We start from the raw sequence: 19,172 nt of genomic DNA, 5'->3' as shown, positions 1-19,172 counted from the left end.
ATTATCATTACATATCCATGATATTATAGTTTGAGGGGAGATTTTATGAATGATTTTATGGTTAGTCTTAAGTATTCCATTATACAGCATGTCAGTCACTTGATATTCCATATTCCATTCCCTACCTTGTAATATACCTTCTCCTGCTGAACACTCTCATCCACATACCATGATCTTAATAATAAGATTTCACATATTCCACTAGAGAAACACCCCTTTTACGCATACACAATACACTGTTGTGGGTGCTGGAGTCTCAAAAGGTCTAGCTTCAGCCAACTCAGTGAGACTAATCTCTGAGGTAAAACAAAACTTCAGATCCATGAAAATATTGTCAGTTATCATTTGTTTATCTCCCATTCCTTCCTGCATTACATACATTACTCTGGCTCTGTGTTTCTCGTAAGAAGAGTGACACAAGTTGAGATTAAACAAAACTAAGAGAGTGAGCAAGGAATGGAAGGTATTTAACAAATAATTGCTTACATACATTACATGTATTACTCAGTTCTAATTATCATTTGTTCATCTTATGTCTCATTCCTTTCTGCATTACATATATTACTTTGGCTCTGTATGTCTGGTGTGAAGAATGGCATAAGTTGAGATTAAACAAAACTAAGGGAGTGGGCAAGGAATGGAAGATATTTAACAAATAATTGCTTATATGTGCAAAAGTGTGTGACATGTGGAAGGTGAGATAGTACATTTTCTGTCTCACCTTGATATTTTTTATGTGGGTATGACTCTGCATTTACATGACTGTATGTTCTCCTCATCATGATTTATGTAGGTTTATGAGTGAGGGTTCTCCAGCACTATGTACTGAGCCATGGCGAATAAGCATACTTAAGAGACTACGTGATCGAAACAGCACTGAGATAAAGCCTTTTACAGGGTATGTATCCTTAGCAACAAATGTTGTTTGTTTTCTTAACCTATTCATATGTACTGTTAAGATAACAATGTAGGTATGCCATGAAGCACAGTGTCAGGCTATCTCCTTTTAGTTGAAATTACCACCAAACCATTGGTGCACACGAAAATCCTGTCATAGAGAACAGTGGTCATTTATTCTGGGTACTGCTGTCACATTGGCTTACACTTTGTTTATGTTACGAGCATAATTACTAAGAGTTACAGATGATAAGTTAAATAGGTCCCAGCCTTTCATAGCTATTTATCATGTGAAGGTAGTACTTTGCTTGATTTATGCCCATCATTTAACTGAGAAAGTAATACTCATGGTAATATTTGTAAAATAAACATGCAGGTAAGCATAAGACAGACTGCAACCTATACATTTAGTGCTTATTACAAAATTAAAGCATTCACAGGGCGTCAAATGCTCTTATGTCCACAAAAAGTCTTGTCCACCCTCATATATTTTCAAAGGCAATACATGGTTAAGGTTTCTTGTGGGTACAAGCCTGTTAGACTATCATGGTGAAACCATCATACATTGGTTACTGAGGCTAGTGTTTTTAATGGTGTGGACACCAACAACCCACCTCTGTGTGCCTCATGCTGTCTTGAAGGAATGATGTTCTTAAAGTCTTTAAGCTTTTGAGCTTCCTTCTCATTTGGGAAATTTGCTTCTGAGTGCTGTATTTCTTCCGCCTGTCCTTCACAGTGGTTGGCTCTTACTTTTCTAAGGAGGAGAAAGCCCAAATTCTCACATGGAAGCAAGAAAAAGTAGGTACCTGTGAGCTTTTTAGGTGCACTGGGTGCTCAGAACACATGATCAGGCCACTTTTCCATATAACACATTAGTGCCTCACCTCATTCAGGAGGTCAAGACACTATGAAACCAAAACATAGACCTAGAGTACTTCAGGAACCTGCCAGTTTCATGCCCAGATGTGTGCAGATGGTAATCAAGGCCAAAGGAGAGCTGACAAAGTAGCATGTAAGTGTGACATCACCTTTGAAAATGCATAGGGAAATGAACTGTCTTTTGCAGACATTATAGTTTTTTATGTGAATGTCTTGAAATATGTTAATTTGATCATTTCATTTTTTTTTTATGAAAAGCTCATTACAACGAAGAGAGCAGTCATAAGGATTCCCAATGGTGAATGAGTTAATACTAGAATTACCAAAACAAAGCTAATCTTTTTATGTAGCTTGATATGCTAAGGCTTCAAAATATTTGTGATGAAAGTTCAATATAATTCAAATGTGAAAAGCTAAACAAAGTGTTCTGGGTAATGTAATGCTGTATTTTTATTCCTTTCAGGATAATTTTTAAGTCTCTTACTTTTATCTACCATGTCTGCAGGTATGAAGAAGCAGTTGAAGGCTCCTCATGGGTCATAACTGGTCAGTGCCGGTGGTGGACTGGAGGACAGTGGGTGCCTGCCTCAATAGAACTTGTGATGGTGGGTTCGCGAAGGTCACAAGTGCAAGATGCAACACTTATTGTACGATACACTCTTGGGTCTCCACAGGTGGTAGGTGTTTTTGACTGTCTTGTTTTTGTATGTTATAGTCAGTGATTATTCATTATGGAAAAGGTCTTTGATATTAAATTATGGAAGGTACTTAGGACAGTGGCTGATGTTGGTTTGCCAGACATAACCAGGTTGAAAAAGTAGAAGTTCTGTACACTGGTTATATTTACTGGCATGTTGGTGGTGTGTTTCACTTGCAAGAATTTCTTGACTGAGAGACTGAATTGTAAAAAATGACTTTTTTTACAACTGCATCTTTAGGTTGCTAGTGACATCTGTGAATAAGAAATGGAATCATATATCAACTGGGAATTCAAATGAGGGTGGGAACCATTAAACCTTACAAGAAGCACAGAGCAGTCCTTGGTAATTCCTCAAATGAGGCACAGAGCATTGTAAGGGTTAAGGGTCCTTACCCCTTATCCATGTGGATATGCTCTTTGATGATTGTTGGGTTTCCCTGAAGGTCTAAGATTGTAGCTTTTGAGTCCAGACAGTAACAGGTCCGTAGCACAAACTCTTGTGGATATTGAGTGGCATGACATTACAGTCCTTCATCGTTTGTTGTTGCATCTGTATGAACAGCTGTGCACTGGCCTTATAAACAGTATTATTATCAAAGAGGGTTATGTCTTGGTGAATTCACTGTAATTTGGGAATGAAATAGAGTTTTGAATCCTGTGAACAAATGTTGTCTTTGATGCTCATAGGGCTGTGCCCTCAGTAGAAAAATGGTTTTTCATACCTTGAAGCAGACATTTTTTTGTCAAGCTTCTTTCTGTATATGTGGTAATAGGAATGTTGTATTTTGGTTTTCTTGCAATTTTCAATATATACTCCCTTGAGATATTATATGTTCAAAAATTTACCCCATTTCCTATTGCTCTAGAAACTCCCACCCACTCCCCAGCTTCACTGGAGAAAACAAAGAATATGAAAGTCCAAAAATTAGCCAAAGGAACCTTTGAAAAATATGAAATAACTTTATGAATTATAGAAAAAGGAAGGAATCAAATGAAAACAAAATATACCACATATAACCTTTCAAGAAAGTCATGAACTCTGCCAAAGTGGAGACCTGGGCACATTCTGCCCACTCCTAAGCAATCAAGCATGTCTGAAGGCATATGTTAGTTCATATCACACATGTGCATTACCAGCAATGTAAGACATACCAAGCAAATGTGAAACAGTGAAAACAAACCAAGAAGATCTTAATACATAATCAATCCCAGGCGGGTAGTTGCTGCGGAGGGTGGAGACATTTATATATATCCAAAGTTTCTAAACATTACTCCCCCCTCCCAATGCATTATACATAACCTGTCCATCTACCACAAATGTAATTCAACTTTTATTTCACAAGCTGTAGATAGATTGCAAAACTTGTAAAAACAAATTATGAAAGTTTTTTTTTTTTTTTTTTTGTACATAGGTGAATGTAGCATTGACCCTGGCAACTTATGGTTACCATACAAACCCCACTGGCATGTTTTTAAAAGTTCCACAGTTAGGACAATAAAAACAATGTCCAGCATGTAAGTGGTAACCTATATAAGTTGTGTCCCTCTGGGAATGGGTTAAAACAATTTTTCTCCTCATTACTGAAAAAGCATATACACATTAAAGATGTATTATTTATTTAGGGAACTGTCTCATGTCTGCAAAGTCTTGGTATTTACAATAGTGTCTTGGTATCTACAATGGTTTTGGTCAAAAGATAAGAAAATAATTTTTTTTCTGTAAAGGCTTTTTGTTATCTTGGCTATTGCATTTCTTTTCATAGAACTGTGTGGTTTTGTTCATGTAATTTTGATTCAGGTCATGTGTTAAAAGAGGGGCTTGTCATTGTTAAGAAAATTGTCTTATTTGCTTAGCATAGAAAAGTAATACTGCTCTGTTCGCAGTGTGAATTATAGTAACTTTTGATACATTACAGGAAGAAATTTCGTGTTGCTCAATTCTCATGAGTGTATTGTGTGTTGAGTCAGCTGTTGCACGTTCTGTAGTTGCAGTTTACCATCCCACTCAACCCTTGCAGCCAAAGACCCTTTCCTTCTCAGCTGAGACCGATGCAGAGGAATGGCTAAATCATATATCAGCAGGTCAGTATTCTTGTTTTGAGCCTACATTAGTTTCAGCTGTATGTATGGAAAGTATCTTGGTGTATAGTTGACTGACATTGGGTATTTTTCTTGATAGCAAGATAGAGGTTGTATTAGTGTGATATACTTTGATTACTAATCTGTAAATCAGTGCCAAGAAGTGGTCATACTTTGTAACTTGCTAGCATTGCATGATGTCATGAATTCTTTTATTCCAAACCACATATAGCATACAATCACTATTAGAGTCCCAACTTTGTTGTAAGATATACATTCTAAATTTTACCTCTCAGAGTTGAAGTAGTGCCCACTGCTCAATCATCAGCATACAAACAGTTTGAAATGTTTGACATTACTTCAGGTGTGATGATTCCTTTTTTTTTCACTCCGACAGTGCCCACATGTCACTTATTAGGCATTTCTGACTCATGATTAGGGTATGGCAGCCATAAATGGTGAATGAGATCTAGCTGAAGATATACTGTATGCAAATAGAGTGGTAGCATCAAGAAACTTGAAAGTGGATCATTGTGAAGCATATCCAAAATTCAAACAGCAACAGACCATTGGGTCCTTTTGATTATATTGTTGATGACAAATAGCTCTTGTGAAATTCCACATTTTTTTGTTGTTGTTTTGATTCTTGTTTTAGCTCAACTGGTTGCAGATAGGGACTATATTCAACAGAGATTACCAAAAAGTTTCTGTAAAAGTTTCATGTAAATCCAAGCCTTTTTATGGTAACCCTCAAAAAATGAGGGGATAAGGCACCTTAATGAAGTTGGGGAGCAGTCATATGAATTTTTACTTTACTTATTACTGTGATTTTCTGTAGGTTTTAAGTGTGAAATGTTTTATTCAGGTTACTTATTTTTTCTATAAGTTTGTTTACCAATATACTATATTTCTTTTGTCCTTGTTTAGTGCCCAATTTTGTATGTAATTTTACCTATCCTTGTTAGACAAATATACGTTATTGTCATTCAAAATTTCTAGTATTCTGCTTGAGTACTTATCATCTTTTGAAAAAAAAAATTTTTTAATAATGAATTTATCCCTCTCATTTTCTTGGTAGTCACTTTCAGTAAAAAACAAATTGGTACTTTGCATCTAGCTTTTAGATATATAAAACTTCTCAGTATTTTAACATGTATTTCAAATTTTTTTCAGCATGTAATCAGTTCCGTGGTGTAACTGGACGGCCATCATTTTACACTACGTGGGCAGTGACCACAAAAGGAGATATCTTCCTTCATGACTGTTCTGTTACTGAAGAAGAAGTGAGTGTTTATCAAATTGCTGAGAAACTGAAGAATAGTGCAGGAAATATTTTCTCCATATCAAGGTTGATTACATAGTTAAGACTAATTTTAATGTTTTTTTTGAAACAAGATACCAGTCTCTGTCTGCTCAACGAATGCCATTAACTTCACAGAGTTACCTTAATACAGCTTACATTTTTGGAAAACCACTTGTGATCTTTCTCTTTTCGTGTTTAGTTAGACCATTGTTCTCTACATTTAGGGAGTAGTCAGTACCATGATCATTTTATTAAGAGATAACACTAGAATTTTATGTTTTTAACCCTCTGCCTCAGATTTGAACTTTTATGGAAAGTTTATGATTATAGAAACAAAATCCAGCTTTAAACGAATGTATGCCTTGCTAATATGTAGGACCACCCTGATGAATTATAGTTTATCATACATCCATTTTTTAATTCTTCATCTATTCACATCACTGGAATGTGAACAAAAGATTTAGACTTTACTTGTGCTGTCTGGAGAAAACTAGTAGAAAGTGAAGTGTTTTAGATACCTGGGAGTGGATATGACACTAAATGGAACCATGGGAGCTGAATTGAACTGTAGGGTGGGTGAGGAGGCAAAGGTCTAAGGAACACTAAAGGATGTGTGGAAAGAAAAGTCGCTGTCTTTAAGGGCAAAGATGAGTAGGTCTGTTGGTATAGTAGTCCTGTTGGTACTGTAAGGATGCAAGGCATGGATCTTAGACAGAAATGTAGAGGATGGAGTGAATATGTTGGAAATTAAATGTTTGAAGACCCTATGTGGTGTGAGGAGGATTTATCAAATAATAAATGATAGGGCAAGAGAGAGAGGTATGATAGTTTGAAAACTCTGTATTAGAGAGCTGAATAAGGTGTACTGAAGTGATTTTGGAAATATGGAAAGGATGACAAAGAAGTTATGAATGTCAGAAATGAAAGGAACAAGGAATAGGGGGAAACCAATGAGGAGTCAGAAAGATGCTGTGAATGATTTGGGCTTAAACATGCAGAAGAGTACAAGTTGCAAAAAGGATAGGGCAAATTGGAGCATTGGGTATGTAAAGCAATCCAAGGAAACCACGGAAAGGACTGTGGAGCCTAATTGTAGGTGAGGGTTCTAGTTCCAGTGCATTATGCATGACATCTAGAGTGGATGTGAGTGAATGAGGTCATTTCTTCATCTCTTCCTTGTGCTACCTCATTAACATAGGAAATGGCAAACATAAGAATATTTATATCATCCCTGGGGATAGGGGAAAAGAAAACTTCCCACATATTCCCTGTGTGTCATTAAAGGCGATTATAAGGGGAGGGAACGGGGGCTGGGAATCCTCCCCTCCAGTTTTTACTTTTTCAAAAGAAGGAACAGAGAAGGGGGGTCAAGTGAGAATTTTCCTTTGTAGGCTCAGTCCTCTGTTCTTAATGCTACCTCGCTAATGCAGGAAATGGCGAATGCATATGTATGTATGAAAATGTATTTGTGTGTGTGTGTTTGTGAAACATCTGGGGTAAACCATGAAAAAGTCTTTGGGGCTTGGATGTGGATAGGGCAAAATCGTAGCAATAGACCAAAGTATTAGGTAGGAACGTTAGATAGAATTAGTAAGCTGGAACATTATGTAGACACATTAGGTAAAATTAGTTGATAGGAACATTAGGTACAAGCCTCTAGAAACACTGCGCTAGAGTTGCTCTCTGCCAGTTGTTAAGGGATAGGCACTAAAGGCTCAGGTGCACCAGTGAAGTTCACCATCAGTAGGGACTCTTTTGATGTGGCTACCCCCTTGAGAGAGTTTGCAGAGGGAATGGGCATCAGAGATATAGATGGATAGATATATAGATATGTCATAGTTTATGATAATAACCATATTACACTTTCTTGTGTGTTTATCTGTTGACGTTTATAATAATAACCATATTACACTTGCTTGTGTACTTATCTTTAAGCAGACATGTTAGTCTTATATTGAATGTAAATAATTTTCATATTGGCAGCTCCGTGCAGAGTCTGTGTCAGCTCATCGGCAGCTGCCAGTAGGGACAGGAACTACACCAGTTATCCTTCCTATGGATCGAGGTTTTCGGCCAGGCTATTTTATTTCTGTCTCAGGCAAGATCCACTGCAGTGCTGAACAGTAAGGCATTTTTTTCACTTGCATCATTTGCAAATTCTGTTTATTTAAAAGATTGTTCATCTCCACATTGGCTGATCTTCCATGTTGTTAGAAAGTCCATCAGGACAGGCTGACATATCTATTTATCTCCATCAAGATCTAACAGTTGATAGCCAAACCTATCCAAGGAGAACACAGTAACATGCATACATCTCTCTTCTTTCTTAAGTGGAACTTACCATCAACTGGCAGGCATTTACTTTCTGTGAGGTAGCCCATCTACATTTCTGTGGACAAACTCCAGTTTTCCAAATGATTAACAAAAATTTTACTGCAGCTACATTTGTATACCACTATTACTGGGAACCTCTACAGTAATGGAGCACATATTAGTAGGTCTGCCATGCTAAGGTAAAGTGCAAAAAGAGAGAGAGGCACCTTAGCCCACATTCCTGTCATCCCTCTTCTTCCATATGATAAATTTGTAGTCCATGTTGTTTGAGTCACAGTTAACTGTAACACTCAAGAGTTTTGAGAATGGCACTAATTTGCATCACTTGGTAAGTGATGGGGTTGAAGAAAGGGGAGAGATACACTAACAGTAATACTTCTTGTAAGATAATCCTCTAAATCCTCATTCTCAAGTCAAGTTGTCTGTGTCATTGAGTTAAGTGTAACACTTCACAATTGCGAGAACTATGCATATTTGATGTGGATAGGGAGCTGTGGGTTTTTGATGCATTACATATGACAACTAAAGTATGGCTGTGTGTGAATGTGGCCTGGCTTCACTTGTTCATGTTGCTACCTCACTAACACAGGAAACAGCAGTCAAGCATGAAAAAAACAGCTTTTTAGTCATTCAAATGTGTGGTATCCCGTGTCGCCAAAATAGGTAGGGTTTTGAGGTACTCTGTTGAAGGGAATAAATGCTCTGACCCATATGCCTAACTATTCATTATAATGGATTAATGTACTTGTTTAAGCTACTGAGTTGACTACAACACCGTACAGTTGTATTTGTGATTAGTGGGTTCCCCTGCCTAGCTGGGTAGTTGGAAAGATTTAGGTAAGATTTTGAGTTACAGCTGTTGTATCTGATGTTTGCTTATGAAATATGCCCATTGTGAAAATGATCAAACACTTCTGTTTGCACCACTTAGATAGAGGTCAATAGGTTATCAAAATCATAGTCATTGGAAAGAAAAACTTTGCAGTGAATTCCTGTTTCCAGTATCTGGCTTTTTTGCAAATGTCCATAAGTATGGTGATTCCTAAGGTAAAATTTAGCATTATTTGGGCATTAGGCATAATTCATCATCAGAACACTAGAGTGTTATAAAGAATGGGAGAGATTTGACATGAGCTTCTCAGCACATTTTGGCTCTTTCTTTTGATAAGCTTCTCAGCACATTTTGGCTCTTTCTTTTCATAAGCTTCTCAGCACATTTTGGCTATTTCTTTTCATAAGCTTCTCAGCACATTTTGGCTCTTTCTTTTCATAAGCTTCTCAGCACATTTTGGCTCTTTCTTTTCATAAGCTTCTCAGCACATTTTGGCTATTTCTTTTGATAAGCTTCTCAGCACATTTTGGCTCTTTCTTTTGATAAGCCTCTCAGCACATTTTGGCTCTTTCTTTTCATAAGCTTCTCAGCACATTTTGGCTATTTCTTTTGATAAGCTCCTCAGCACATTTTGGCTATTTCTTTTGATCCTGTAAGAGATGGTCTAGACAACCTGGTGGACTTTAGGGTGTAAGTGGAAGTAAGTATCATTTGCTTCATTGCTCAGAGTGGCCCCAAGTGGAATTGAAAGCTTTCCTTATTAGAATTTTATCCCTCCAGCTGTCTCTTCTCTTTGACTACTAGTCTTCTTTTGCCATGATGATGCTTCTCACCTTTTGTTGTACAGGTATTATTTTGGCCACTACTCTCTTAAGCTGTCTGTGTGCATCCCAGCCCCATTGCATGTGTCTAGAAACTGCTTCCCATAGGTTATCTGTCAAGACCAGCAACATGAGAATTGAATGTTATGATACCTCCGTCTTTTCTCATACATTGACACTTTGGAACTCTTTAATGTGTTTTTTCTTCTCTGTATGACCTTTTCACTTTTGAAAGTTGGCTATACAAACTCCTGATGAGCTTGTCATTTCATCATGCAGTCTTTTCTCTCATGCAGTATTGATTATTTTACCTTTTGTCTGAGATGGCCATGAATGGGACATGGTTTTGCTCATGCCACATTGGCTGCTGTAATTAGAAAAAAGAACTGTCCCTTCTCTGCAAGAAAAATGTTATCATCTCCTTGTAGCAGGATATATTTCAGAATCATATTTCCACTGTGCAGTTAGGATAAAAAGTGTAGTTGTAATATGACAAGAAAGACAAGGTATTTTACATTACTGAGTATTGTTATCCATTTAACAAATAGTATTGTGAAATCTATGTGCGACCCACAGTGGATATGGATCTCGCAATCCATTATCATAAAGAAAATGTTTATTGATTGTTGTGAAGAACCTTATAATCTATACTAATTACTGTTTTTGTCTAATCTAGTTACTTATCTTCCCAAAAGGTTCTACATAAATTTACAAACATCAAGAGGATCTGATGCAAATATTGCACTTCACATAAATCCAAGGTTTCATCAGAAGGTTAGATTCAGTATTTTATTTGGTACTGTCTTTTTATCATTCATATTAGAAAGAGATTAATAAATTTTTCATATGTTTTAGTCATTTGTGTAATACTTTCAGAACATTATCCATCTTCTTACTTTGTAGTCTCTCCCCTGGCCTCATCGTATTTAGAAATGGTGTTATTCTCCTTATTTTCATTTATTTTGTGAGCTTTAATCGTCATGTTATTTCAGTATGCATAGCTCATTCTCTTACCGTAACTCCTTTTATATCACCTTTGTCAACTTGTAGGATTATAGGGCTAATAACCTTTGGTGTGTCAGCCAGAACAAATCAGTAATCAGAGATCATATAGGCTGGTGTAGGTATTATTCAGAAGTTTTAATGTTTATTAGAAGGCTGTTGTTTTTTATACTTAATTGCTGTGTCCCGCATTAGCGAGGTAGTGCAAGGAAACAGACAAAAGAATGGCCCAACCCGCCCACATACTTATTTGTATACATAAACGCCCACACAAGCCAAGTAGCGCCAGAACAGATGAATGGCCTCATTTGCTCACATCCATTCTATATCTGTCCTATACAATGCACCAAAACCAGAACACACACTATGTTTCATGTGTAAAAGAAATTATACTTTTCATGTTTCTCTATGCATACCATATTATTGTTATGAATCTGGTACCATTGAACAGGGTAAAAACAGCTAGCTATTAATCTCATTCACTTCATTTTACTGAAATGAAAGTTCATTATCACCTAATCGTATAATTTCTGCCATTGTTGTGTCATATTAAATTATGTATGTTTCTTCATTATACACTGTAAGTACTCCCATTATATGGTCTTAAGTGTTTGTTTTGTTCACTTCTATGAGTGATGAGTGCCATATCATTAGTAGAGTAATGATATTATTTCCTTGTGAATTTCAGACTTACCTGTACTGTATTTGGTTGAATGACACATATTCAGTACTCTTTTTGGTTATGCTCTTTTGTTTGCTGATCCATTATTTATTGACTTACATTTGTATCTGCACCCATAGTTTGTTTTCCTTTCTTCACACATCCATAGTCTGTTTCCCTTTCTCGACTCTTTAAAATAAAAGTTATAGTCTCTAGACCACATAATCAACAGTGCACATGTTTACTTTTCTTTCACTATATCTCACTGGTACTAGAATTTCATGAAACTCTGTTGGTGTTTGATGGTCTGTTCATCACTATGTTTATTGTGTTTATGGCCCAAGTGTTCACTACAGTTAGTTCATATTATATTATGACTTACCTGTATTATCTATTTTCCTTCAAATTTGTTATAAACATATTGTGTACTGCTATTCCACTTTGTTAAACTCTCTGGTTAATATTGTAGTAGTATGAGCAAGTTGTTTGAATTGATTATAGTGGTGCATCATTCTTGTGTATCATCACTATTATTGTTTGTCACCAGGGAAGATGGTAGTGGGGAAGCTGTGGAAACTGAAGGTGCACTGAAAGCTATGGTTAATTAGAAAAATGCTGTTGTATAGAGCTCAAGAAGCTTCCATGATGGATTTAAGAGTTGAAAATTAAGTTTACACAATAGATTACTGGTAGTGTGGTTTAAGATACAAGAAGAGGTAGACTGTGGAAGAGGAGGATAGTTGAAGTGAGAGAACTTACCTGGATCAGATACATAACAGTTTCAGACGAAGATACCAGAAACCTTATTTTTTAATCTTTTTTTTTTTTTTTTTTTTTTTTTTTTTTTGTAAATGTACAGTAAAAGTTGAGCTTGCAATGATTATTGTAATATTTGAAAAGGTACATTTATTTCAGGTTGCTGTGCTCAATAGCAAGAAAAAAGGTGTTTGGGGTTTTGAGGAACATGGGGACCTTGGGGCCCTTGCTCCTGGTGCTCAATGTGAACTGTCTGTTGTTTGTGATGACAAAGACTTCAAGGTGAGCACTTACCATATGTACTTTTCTGTCTCCTTTCCGCTCTACTTAATTTCAGAACATTTTTCATTATATTGTGACTGTCATTAAGAGAATATGTTATACAAATTTCAGTCAACAGCTGATTGAAATAAGCTATTTCATTTTGTCATTGAAAAGCTGAAGAGTTATGTATCAAAGTTTGGGAAGGTTTTTGTTTCAGAACGCAGAATTGAAGCATATTTGACGTGTTTTTCAGATCTCCATAAACGACAAGTTTTGGTATAGCATCAATCATCGCCTCCCCATTGCTAGTATCACTCATGTGGTGGTGAGGGGAAGCATCACAGTTGATGCAGTGACCTATAATCATGGAGCTGTAAGTATACTTTCATTTCACTTTTTCAGTAAAATCATAAGTTTAAGCAATTAACGCATCATTATTTTGCTCTTCAGAATTGTTTGCACTCCATATGAAATACATATGATTTGCTCTGGAGATGACTTTGATTGATTTTGTACCATGCAGAATAAACAAATTACAAAAATGTTTGAATCTTTATACATAAGTTTCAGTGGCATGTAGGTTAGCCACATAGGTCTTTAGTGCAAATCTTAAAGCAGATTAAAGCGTAAGGTTTTCAAAAATCTATAATGATATTCATGTCATGGATAAGCAATCTGTCTACAGGGAGAACGTCAGTTAACTGAGTGGTACTGGCGAGGTTTAGGTGGACATCTGAAGCGAGTAGAGAGTGGAGCTGGTGGTGTGACTTGGGGCATATCGCAAGACTTTCACGTATATACCTACACAGGAGCTACAGGAGGAGGACTGTACAAGGGTAAGTGAACTATATTAGGCCCATTTGACATATTGAAAACGATAATAAAAACATCCATTTGAATGGAAAGCAAACTACCTGTAGAGCTACTTCCTTCTCATGTGACAAGTTACCTTCCCCTCAAATAGTGACAGAAACTTACAGTTAACCGTAATCTTGACTACATAGTGGTTAATCTGCCTTCTGCAGTGGCAGACTAAACAAAGTATAATAAAAGTATAATAAAAAAAAATAAAAAAATGTCATCCAAGCAACATTGTGCACTTGTAACTGTTGGTCAAAATAAAGCAAGCATGTATTTAAAAGCAGATTGCTGATTTCAACAGCCAAGTTTGTGTAGAATTTATATACTAGTGGCAATAGAACTGATGCTAGAACTAATAAGATATTTAGCTAATGAAAAGTATCAAATAGTAATGGAAGATGGTTTTGAATTGAATGCAAATAGGTGATACAGTTCTCACTCTTTCTTACATGATGAGTGAAATTTCCACAATGTGCTATGTAGTATAAACCTGACCATGGCACACAGTTTTGTCAGATGACCCACTCATGAAGGAGAATTATGTTATATATTTGAAAAATTTTACCTGTACCTATAGTTAACATCTGAAAACAAAATGAAAAATTGATAGAAAAAATTATTTCTTATCTTGAATTAATGATGTGGAAAGGGAGCTGTAGTTTTCAGTGCATTATACATGACAGCTAGAGGCTGAGTGTGAACAAATGTGGCCTTTGTTGTCTATTCCTAGTGCTACCTCTTACGCATGTAGGGGTTAGAGGGGTTGTCATTTCATGTGTGGTGGGGTGGCGATGGGAATGAATAAAGGCAGCAAGTATGAATTATGTACATGTGTATATATGTATATGTCTGTGTATGTATATATATGTATATGTTGAAATGTATAGGTATGTATATGTGCGTGTGTGGACGTGTATGTATATACATGCATATGTGGGTGGGTTGGGCCATTCTTTCATTTGTTTCCTTGCGCTACCTCACTAACGCAGGAGACAGTGACAAAGTACAATAAATGAAAATTAATAATTAAGAATCTTGAATTAATGAATAACACTTCTGTTTGATGAAATGTAAATAATTACACATCCTTAGAGAAGTTAAGGTTTTAGATGAAATTTATTTAGTTTACCACATTATTAGTAGCTTGAGTTGTCCTAGGCACACACCTCATTGTTTAAGACCTAGCTATTCTCAGTGGATTGTACCTTTACATCTTTTTCTTCTCCACATTTTGCTACTTCACCTCAGTTTATCTAGCTTTTTTCCAGGTATATGGATGAATAATTTACATCTTCCTTCCCACATTTTTTACCACAGACGAGCATTGTTTGAAATTTTTGAACACTGAAAAGACTTGCTTTGATGAGTGAGAGGAGATTTTCTTATATAGGGCAGATTGTAATTTCTATTTTCATTCTCCTCTTATTCCCCCATATTCAACAAGAGCTGATGGTTTTATAATGATTGAGTATTGGTTAATGTTTTGGTCAATGGGAAGGACTGTTTTTGCATAACAGGGAAGAAAATATGATTTCATTAATGGTTCTGCATGTTCTTTGATTTGTAGTAAGCACCCATTCTAATGAAATTTGGAATTCCACTGGAATAGATTTATCCACTTGTAACAGAGAGATTATCCCCTATGGTTTTTAGAAATGGGTGAGTTAAATGATGTAGCATCTGTAGGAATTCATCATTAGGAAACACCTTTGTCAGTATTTGCTATTGACATATTAACTTTGCCTGCAGGAAGTAGTAATGATACAGGAGTGCAAATTATGAATGATGTCCGTCACATGTATGTTTGGGAGAATCAGCGTTGGAACCCTGTGACTGGTTTCACCCACAGAGGACTCCCCACTGACCGCCACACGTGGAGTGATCAGTCTGGCCGTCACCACCGTACAAAGGACGCTACCAAGCTGCCATCTCGGCATTGGTCTTGGGTAAGTGGTCAGTGATAATTTTGAAAACCTTTCATTACAGCCAAGAACACATTACCAAGAATGTACACATTATGACTTTGTTGTAATCATGGAAGCAGTTTGATTTTCATGTCTTGACTTTTTGTGAATAATATGTCAAATATTCATACTGCCATGTTTGTACTCCCCTTGCTAAAATTTTTTGAGTTATTGCTTTGTGGTCTTGCTTTTCCTATCACAAACAAAGTGCCTTTTGATTCATGAACTGATCGTAGATCAATTCCCTGTCTTCCTTGTACACTTATGCTCTCTGTTTTGTATTTAGTGTTGATTTTTTTAACAGAACTCCTCTTTTTAGCTTCATTATGCAGTCACACATGGAGTGATCAGTCCATTCATTACATATACCGTGTTTGGGATTCTGCTCATTTTCCTTCTTTGATTTTTTGTAATGGAAATTAGAATTATACTGACTTCTTATGTTAAATAAGTTCAATGTGGACAAAGTCTTAATTAAGTTATTTATATTTCACTGTCATTAATCCAGTAATGCAGTGGTTCACGCTTGAATGGTTGAGCACAGATGTTATTCACACCATGCATTTCATAATATGGTTATCACAGCGATAATTGATCATGTTGCTCCTGACTTGTAAAGTTAGCTCCAGCTTTGAATCTGTATCAATCCCTTCGTAGATCAGCTGGTCAGCAGGCAAAAGGTAAGCAGGTTCTGTTATGGGGTAACTTCTTGATGATGGTCTGCATCAAGTAGATGGCTTTGGACTGTATAAACATCACAGTAACATTAGGGTGAAGGTTGTTTCGGTACATGGGGCTTCCTGGGGCAATATCATAAGTATAAGTATGTTTACAGTTGGTTAGGCTGCATTCTTTCTGTCTGGGCTAGGAATGGAACCTAAGCCAGTGGATTAGAAGTCATTGATGATAACCATTACACAGCCAAGGCATTTTACCATATTTAATAACAGTATGATAAAATTGCAAACATTTGGAAGCTGCACATGTGAGATAACCAAAAGAGCATGCAGAATCTTTCTAGCAAATGTTTAAGCATTGGTCTAGGGTCTCTGAAACCTGAAAGTGTTGAGTTCACAAGTACTGTAATTGAAAAATTTTAGTAGGAGTCTCCTCATACCAGTTTGAGTGCAAGGAAGGGTGTACATTATGTAGATATATAACAAAAACAATTTGACATTTCTCATAACAGATGAGTGAATGGTGTGTAGATTATCACACCCCTGGCGGTGTAGACCGTGAGGGATGGCAGTATGCCACTGACTTTCCTCTCAGTTACCATGGTCATCGTTACGTGACAGACCTGGTGCGTCGTCGGCGCTGGTTAAGAAAGTGCCGTGTTTCGACATCAGGACCTTGGCGGCAGATGGAGAAGGTGGCGCTAGTCCATGTTTCTGTTTCAGTAAGTTTTACAATTCAACTTTAGTTGAATATTGAAATTTTCTTCCGTCTCCTGTCAGCAGTTAGCTTTGATCTTTTCTATGCATATCAGTAATAAATTTAGCTCCAAAGCATTTTACATGGGGCCACATACATGGTTGGTATGAAGAAGCTGTAGGTGCTAGGTAGAGTGAGCAAGAGAGCATAGTAGAAGAGTTACCTGTCACAAGATAGGTAGCTTAGTCCAACCCCAGCCTCTCATGATAACCTCACTGCAGTAGTACACATTTTCAAGGTGGAACCAAGAGAGTGAATGATACCTAAGATTCCTGGGTAGTTGCCTCTTTATTTAGTATTAGTTAGTTTCACACCTGTCTGTACTTTATCATTTATTTCTGACTGTCAAGTTTTGCTTTCTTTTTGCCTATGTTTTTATTATAATACCTTATTCTTTTTATGCAGAACAAGTGTGTTTTTGCTAAAGGTTTTTAGTATGAGTGCTATATCAGATAGAAAAGCTGACCTTGGTATTCCCTGGGATACAGCATACATTGCATTCAAGAGATGGGACCCCATGAAAGTAAAACTCCCTCCTCATATAGTACAAATAGGTAATAACGTTTTGCCCCCATCCAGTAGTCTTCATGGTTGGGGATAAAAGGTAATTCAGTGACTTGAAGGTCTCCAGAGCAGGAATGGGAAAAAATATCATGCAGTTAGAAGCCCTTTGTGTAACAATGTGAGAGAAAAAGTATGAGAGTTTAGATGATTTAGATGAGCTAGAAGAAGAAGGAATATTTAAGTAAATGAGTGAGTGAGGAGGGGAAATGACAAAAGGGATAAGGAGTAGGGTGAATTGGAAAGGGGATTTATATTGTCAAGTTTGGAGGAAGGCTCTACAAGGAATGGTAAGAAAGGTATGCCCCTTTTACTAGGTACAAGAGACTGGAAGGGTGTTATAAGGCATGGAAGTCTAAAGTGTAGAATTTTCTAAATGGACTGCTGGAATGGGAAAGATGAATGTGTATGCTCCTATAAGGAAAGAAACAGTTGTAAGTTAGGAAGAGATGAAAATATTTTGAAAGCACATCATACATGAGTGTATAATGAGTTTTAAAGGAGGAAGAAGAACTGTATTGCTAGGGGACATAAATCAAAATTGAGCATCAAGAAAGTGGAAAATGTTGGAAGAGGATGGGGAATACCATAAGTGAATGGAAATGGTGAAATTCTAGTAGATATTCATGCAGGAGATATGTAGGTACCTTATCCGAGCATGAGGTCGATTATGCACATACCTGAAGAGGTGAAAGAGAAGAAGCAGAGGGCAAACTTTCATTAGCTCCTCATTTTTTGTGGTGAGATTTTCACAGAATAGTTGGTGTATGCATTTGAATGGAGAAAACTTGGAGGGGATGAAGTGTTTTAGATACCTGGGATTGGACTTGGCAGTGAATGGAGCCATGTAAGTTCAGATAGCTGCAGGAACCCCATAAGAAGGGGTCCTAGAGTTCAGTAATTGAAAACAAAAAAACAAATTGCACAGCTGGTAGCTTCCATGCTCTTGCCACCAGTCCCAGTTGATCATACCAGTCAAAAGGGTACAGAAAATCATCTGTGAAATCACTGAGCCAGTTTGTAATGAACTTGGTAGAGATGGTCCTTTTCAGATGTAATTTCCAGGAATTTTCTGCAAAATATATACATTTCACTAATTTTCATTATTATATTGTGGGAAATGGCAAATATGTATGAAAAAAATTCATATTTTGACAAAGAAAAAAATCAATGATATGGCAAATTTGAAGTCTGCTGAGCAACAAAGTCTCATATGAGCCTCTAATTTTCTACTCTTTTTTTTGCTCATGACTAGTTATGTCACATATTACAAAAAGCTTTTCTCCTGACTTTTTATTATTTTTTCTAATTCTGTAGAAATTATCTTTAACCTCCTCCCCTTTATCAGTACTTGGTTGTGTAATTATTACAGTTGTTAGAGTTGTCATACTTGCATTCAGTAACTTAGAGCTTACTTTTTTAATAATCCATTCTTATACACTCCTTTTGCTGACCCATCTATACCACCTAGCAGGTCTGGGCATACTCCACTAACTTTGTCAAATGTCATACTACCCTTTTATTTTGTCTTACATACCAAAACATATCTTAGTTACCCATCCCAAAAATATCTACCCCATTCATCCTCTTATATTCGTGTATTCTTCACTTTACTGTCTTTAAGCTATAGAAATTTACTTATCTTGTTGAAAGTGTGTGCAGGCATGCTGATGATGTGCAAGACCACAGCTTCTTTTGTAGGAATTAATTTTGCCAAACATGAGTTCCTGTGCACATCTTCATAGGCTGGCAAAGAAATAGGAACACTCAGTGCCCTAAGGTAGGCTTGCACCCTAACAATTAACTTGTGCTTAGAAAATTATT

The 19,172-nt window shown here is 36.6% G+C and overlaps 1 protein-coding gene across 1 annotated transcript in view; it reads left to right on the top strand.

Moving 5' to 3' along the window:
- The window catches only part of Pex23 (peroxin 23), a 44,986-nt gene that overhangs the window by 12,202 nt on the left and 13,612 nt on the right, over positions 1-19,172 (top strand). Inside the window, exons 9-19 of the mRNA XM_071661301.1 lie at positions 794-898; positions 2,282-2,453; positions 4,393-4,558; positions 5,729-5,838; positions 7,842-7,981; positions 10,541-10,619; positions 12,424-12,546; positions 12,782-12,901; positions 13,214-13,364; positions 15,139-15,335; positions 16,543-16,752. Of these exons, the coding sequence (XP_071517402.1) occupies positions 794-898; positions 2,282-2,453; positions 4,393-4,558; positions 5,729-5,838; positions 7,842-7,981; positions 10,541-10,619; positions 12,424-12,546; positions 12,782-12,901; positions 13,214-13,364; positions 15,139-15,335; positions 16,543-16,752 (1,573 nt within the window). The remainder of the gene's footprint in view (positions 1-793; positions 899-2,281; positions 2,454-4,392; positions 4,559-5,728; positions 5,839-7,841; positions 7,982-10,540; positions 10,620-12,423; positions 12,547-12,781; positions 12,902-13,213; positions 13,365-15,138; positions 15,336-16,542; positions 16,753-19,172) is intronic.

Source organism: Panulirus ornatus, chromosome 73 (genome assembly GCF_036320965.1).
Source record: "Panulirus ornatus isolate Po-2019 chromosome 73, ASM3632096v1, whole genome shotgun sequence".
In the NCBI taxonomy this organism is placed as follows: Eukaryota; Metazoa; Arthropoda; class Malacostraca; order Decapoda; family Palinuridae; genus Panulirus; species Panulirus ornatus.
Note: the sequence above shows the minus strand (reverse complement) of the source record. Positions and strands in the feature narration are given on the sequence as shown.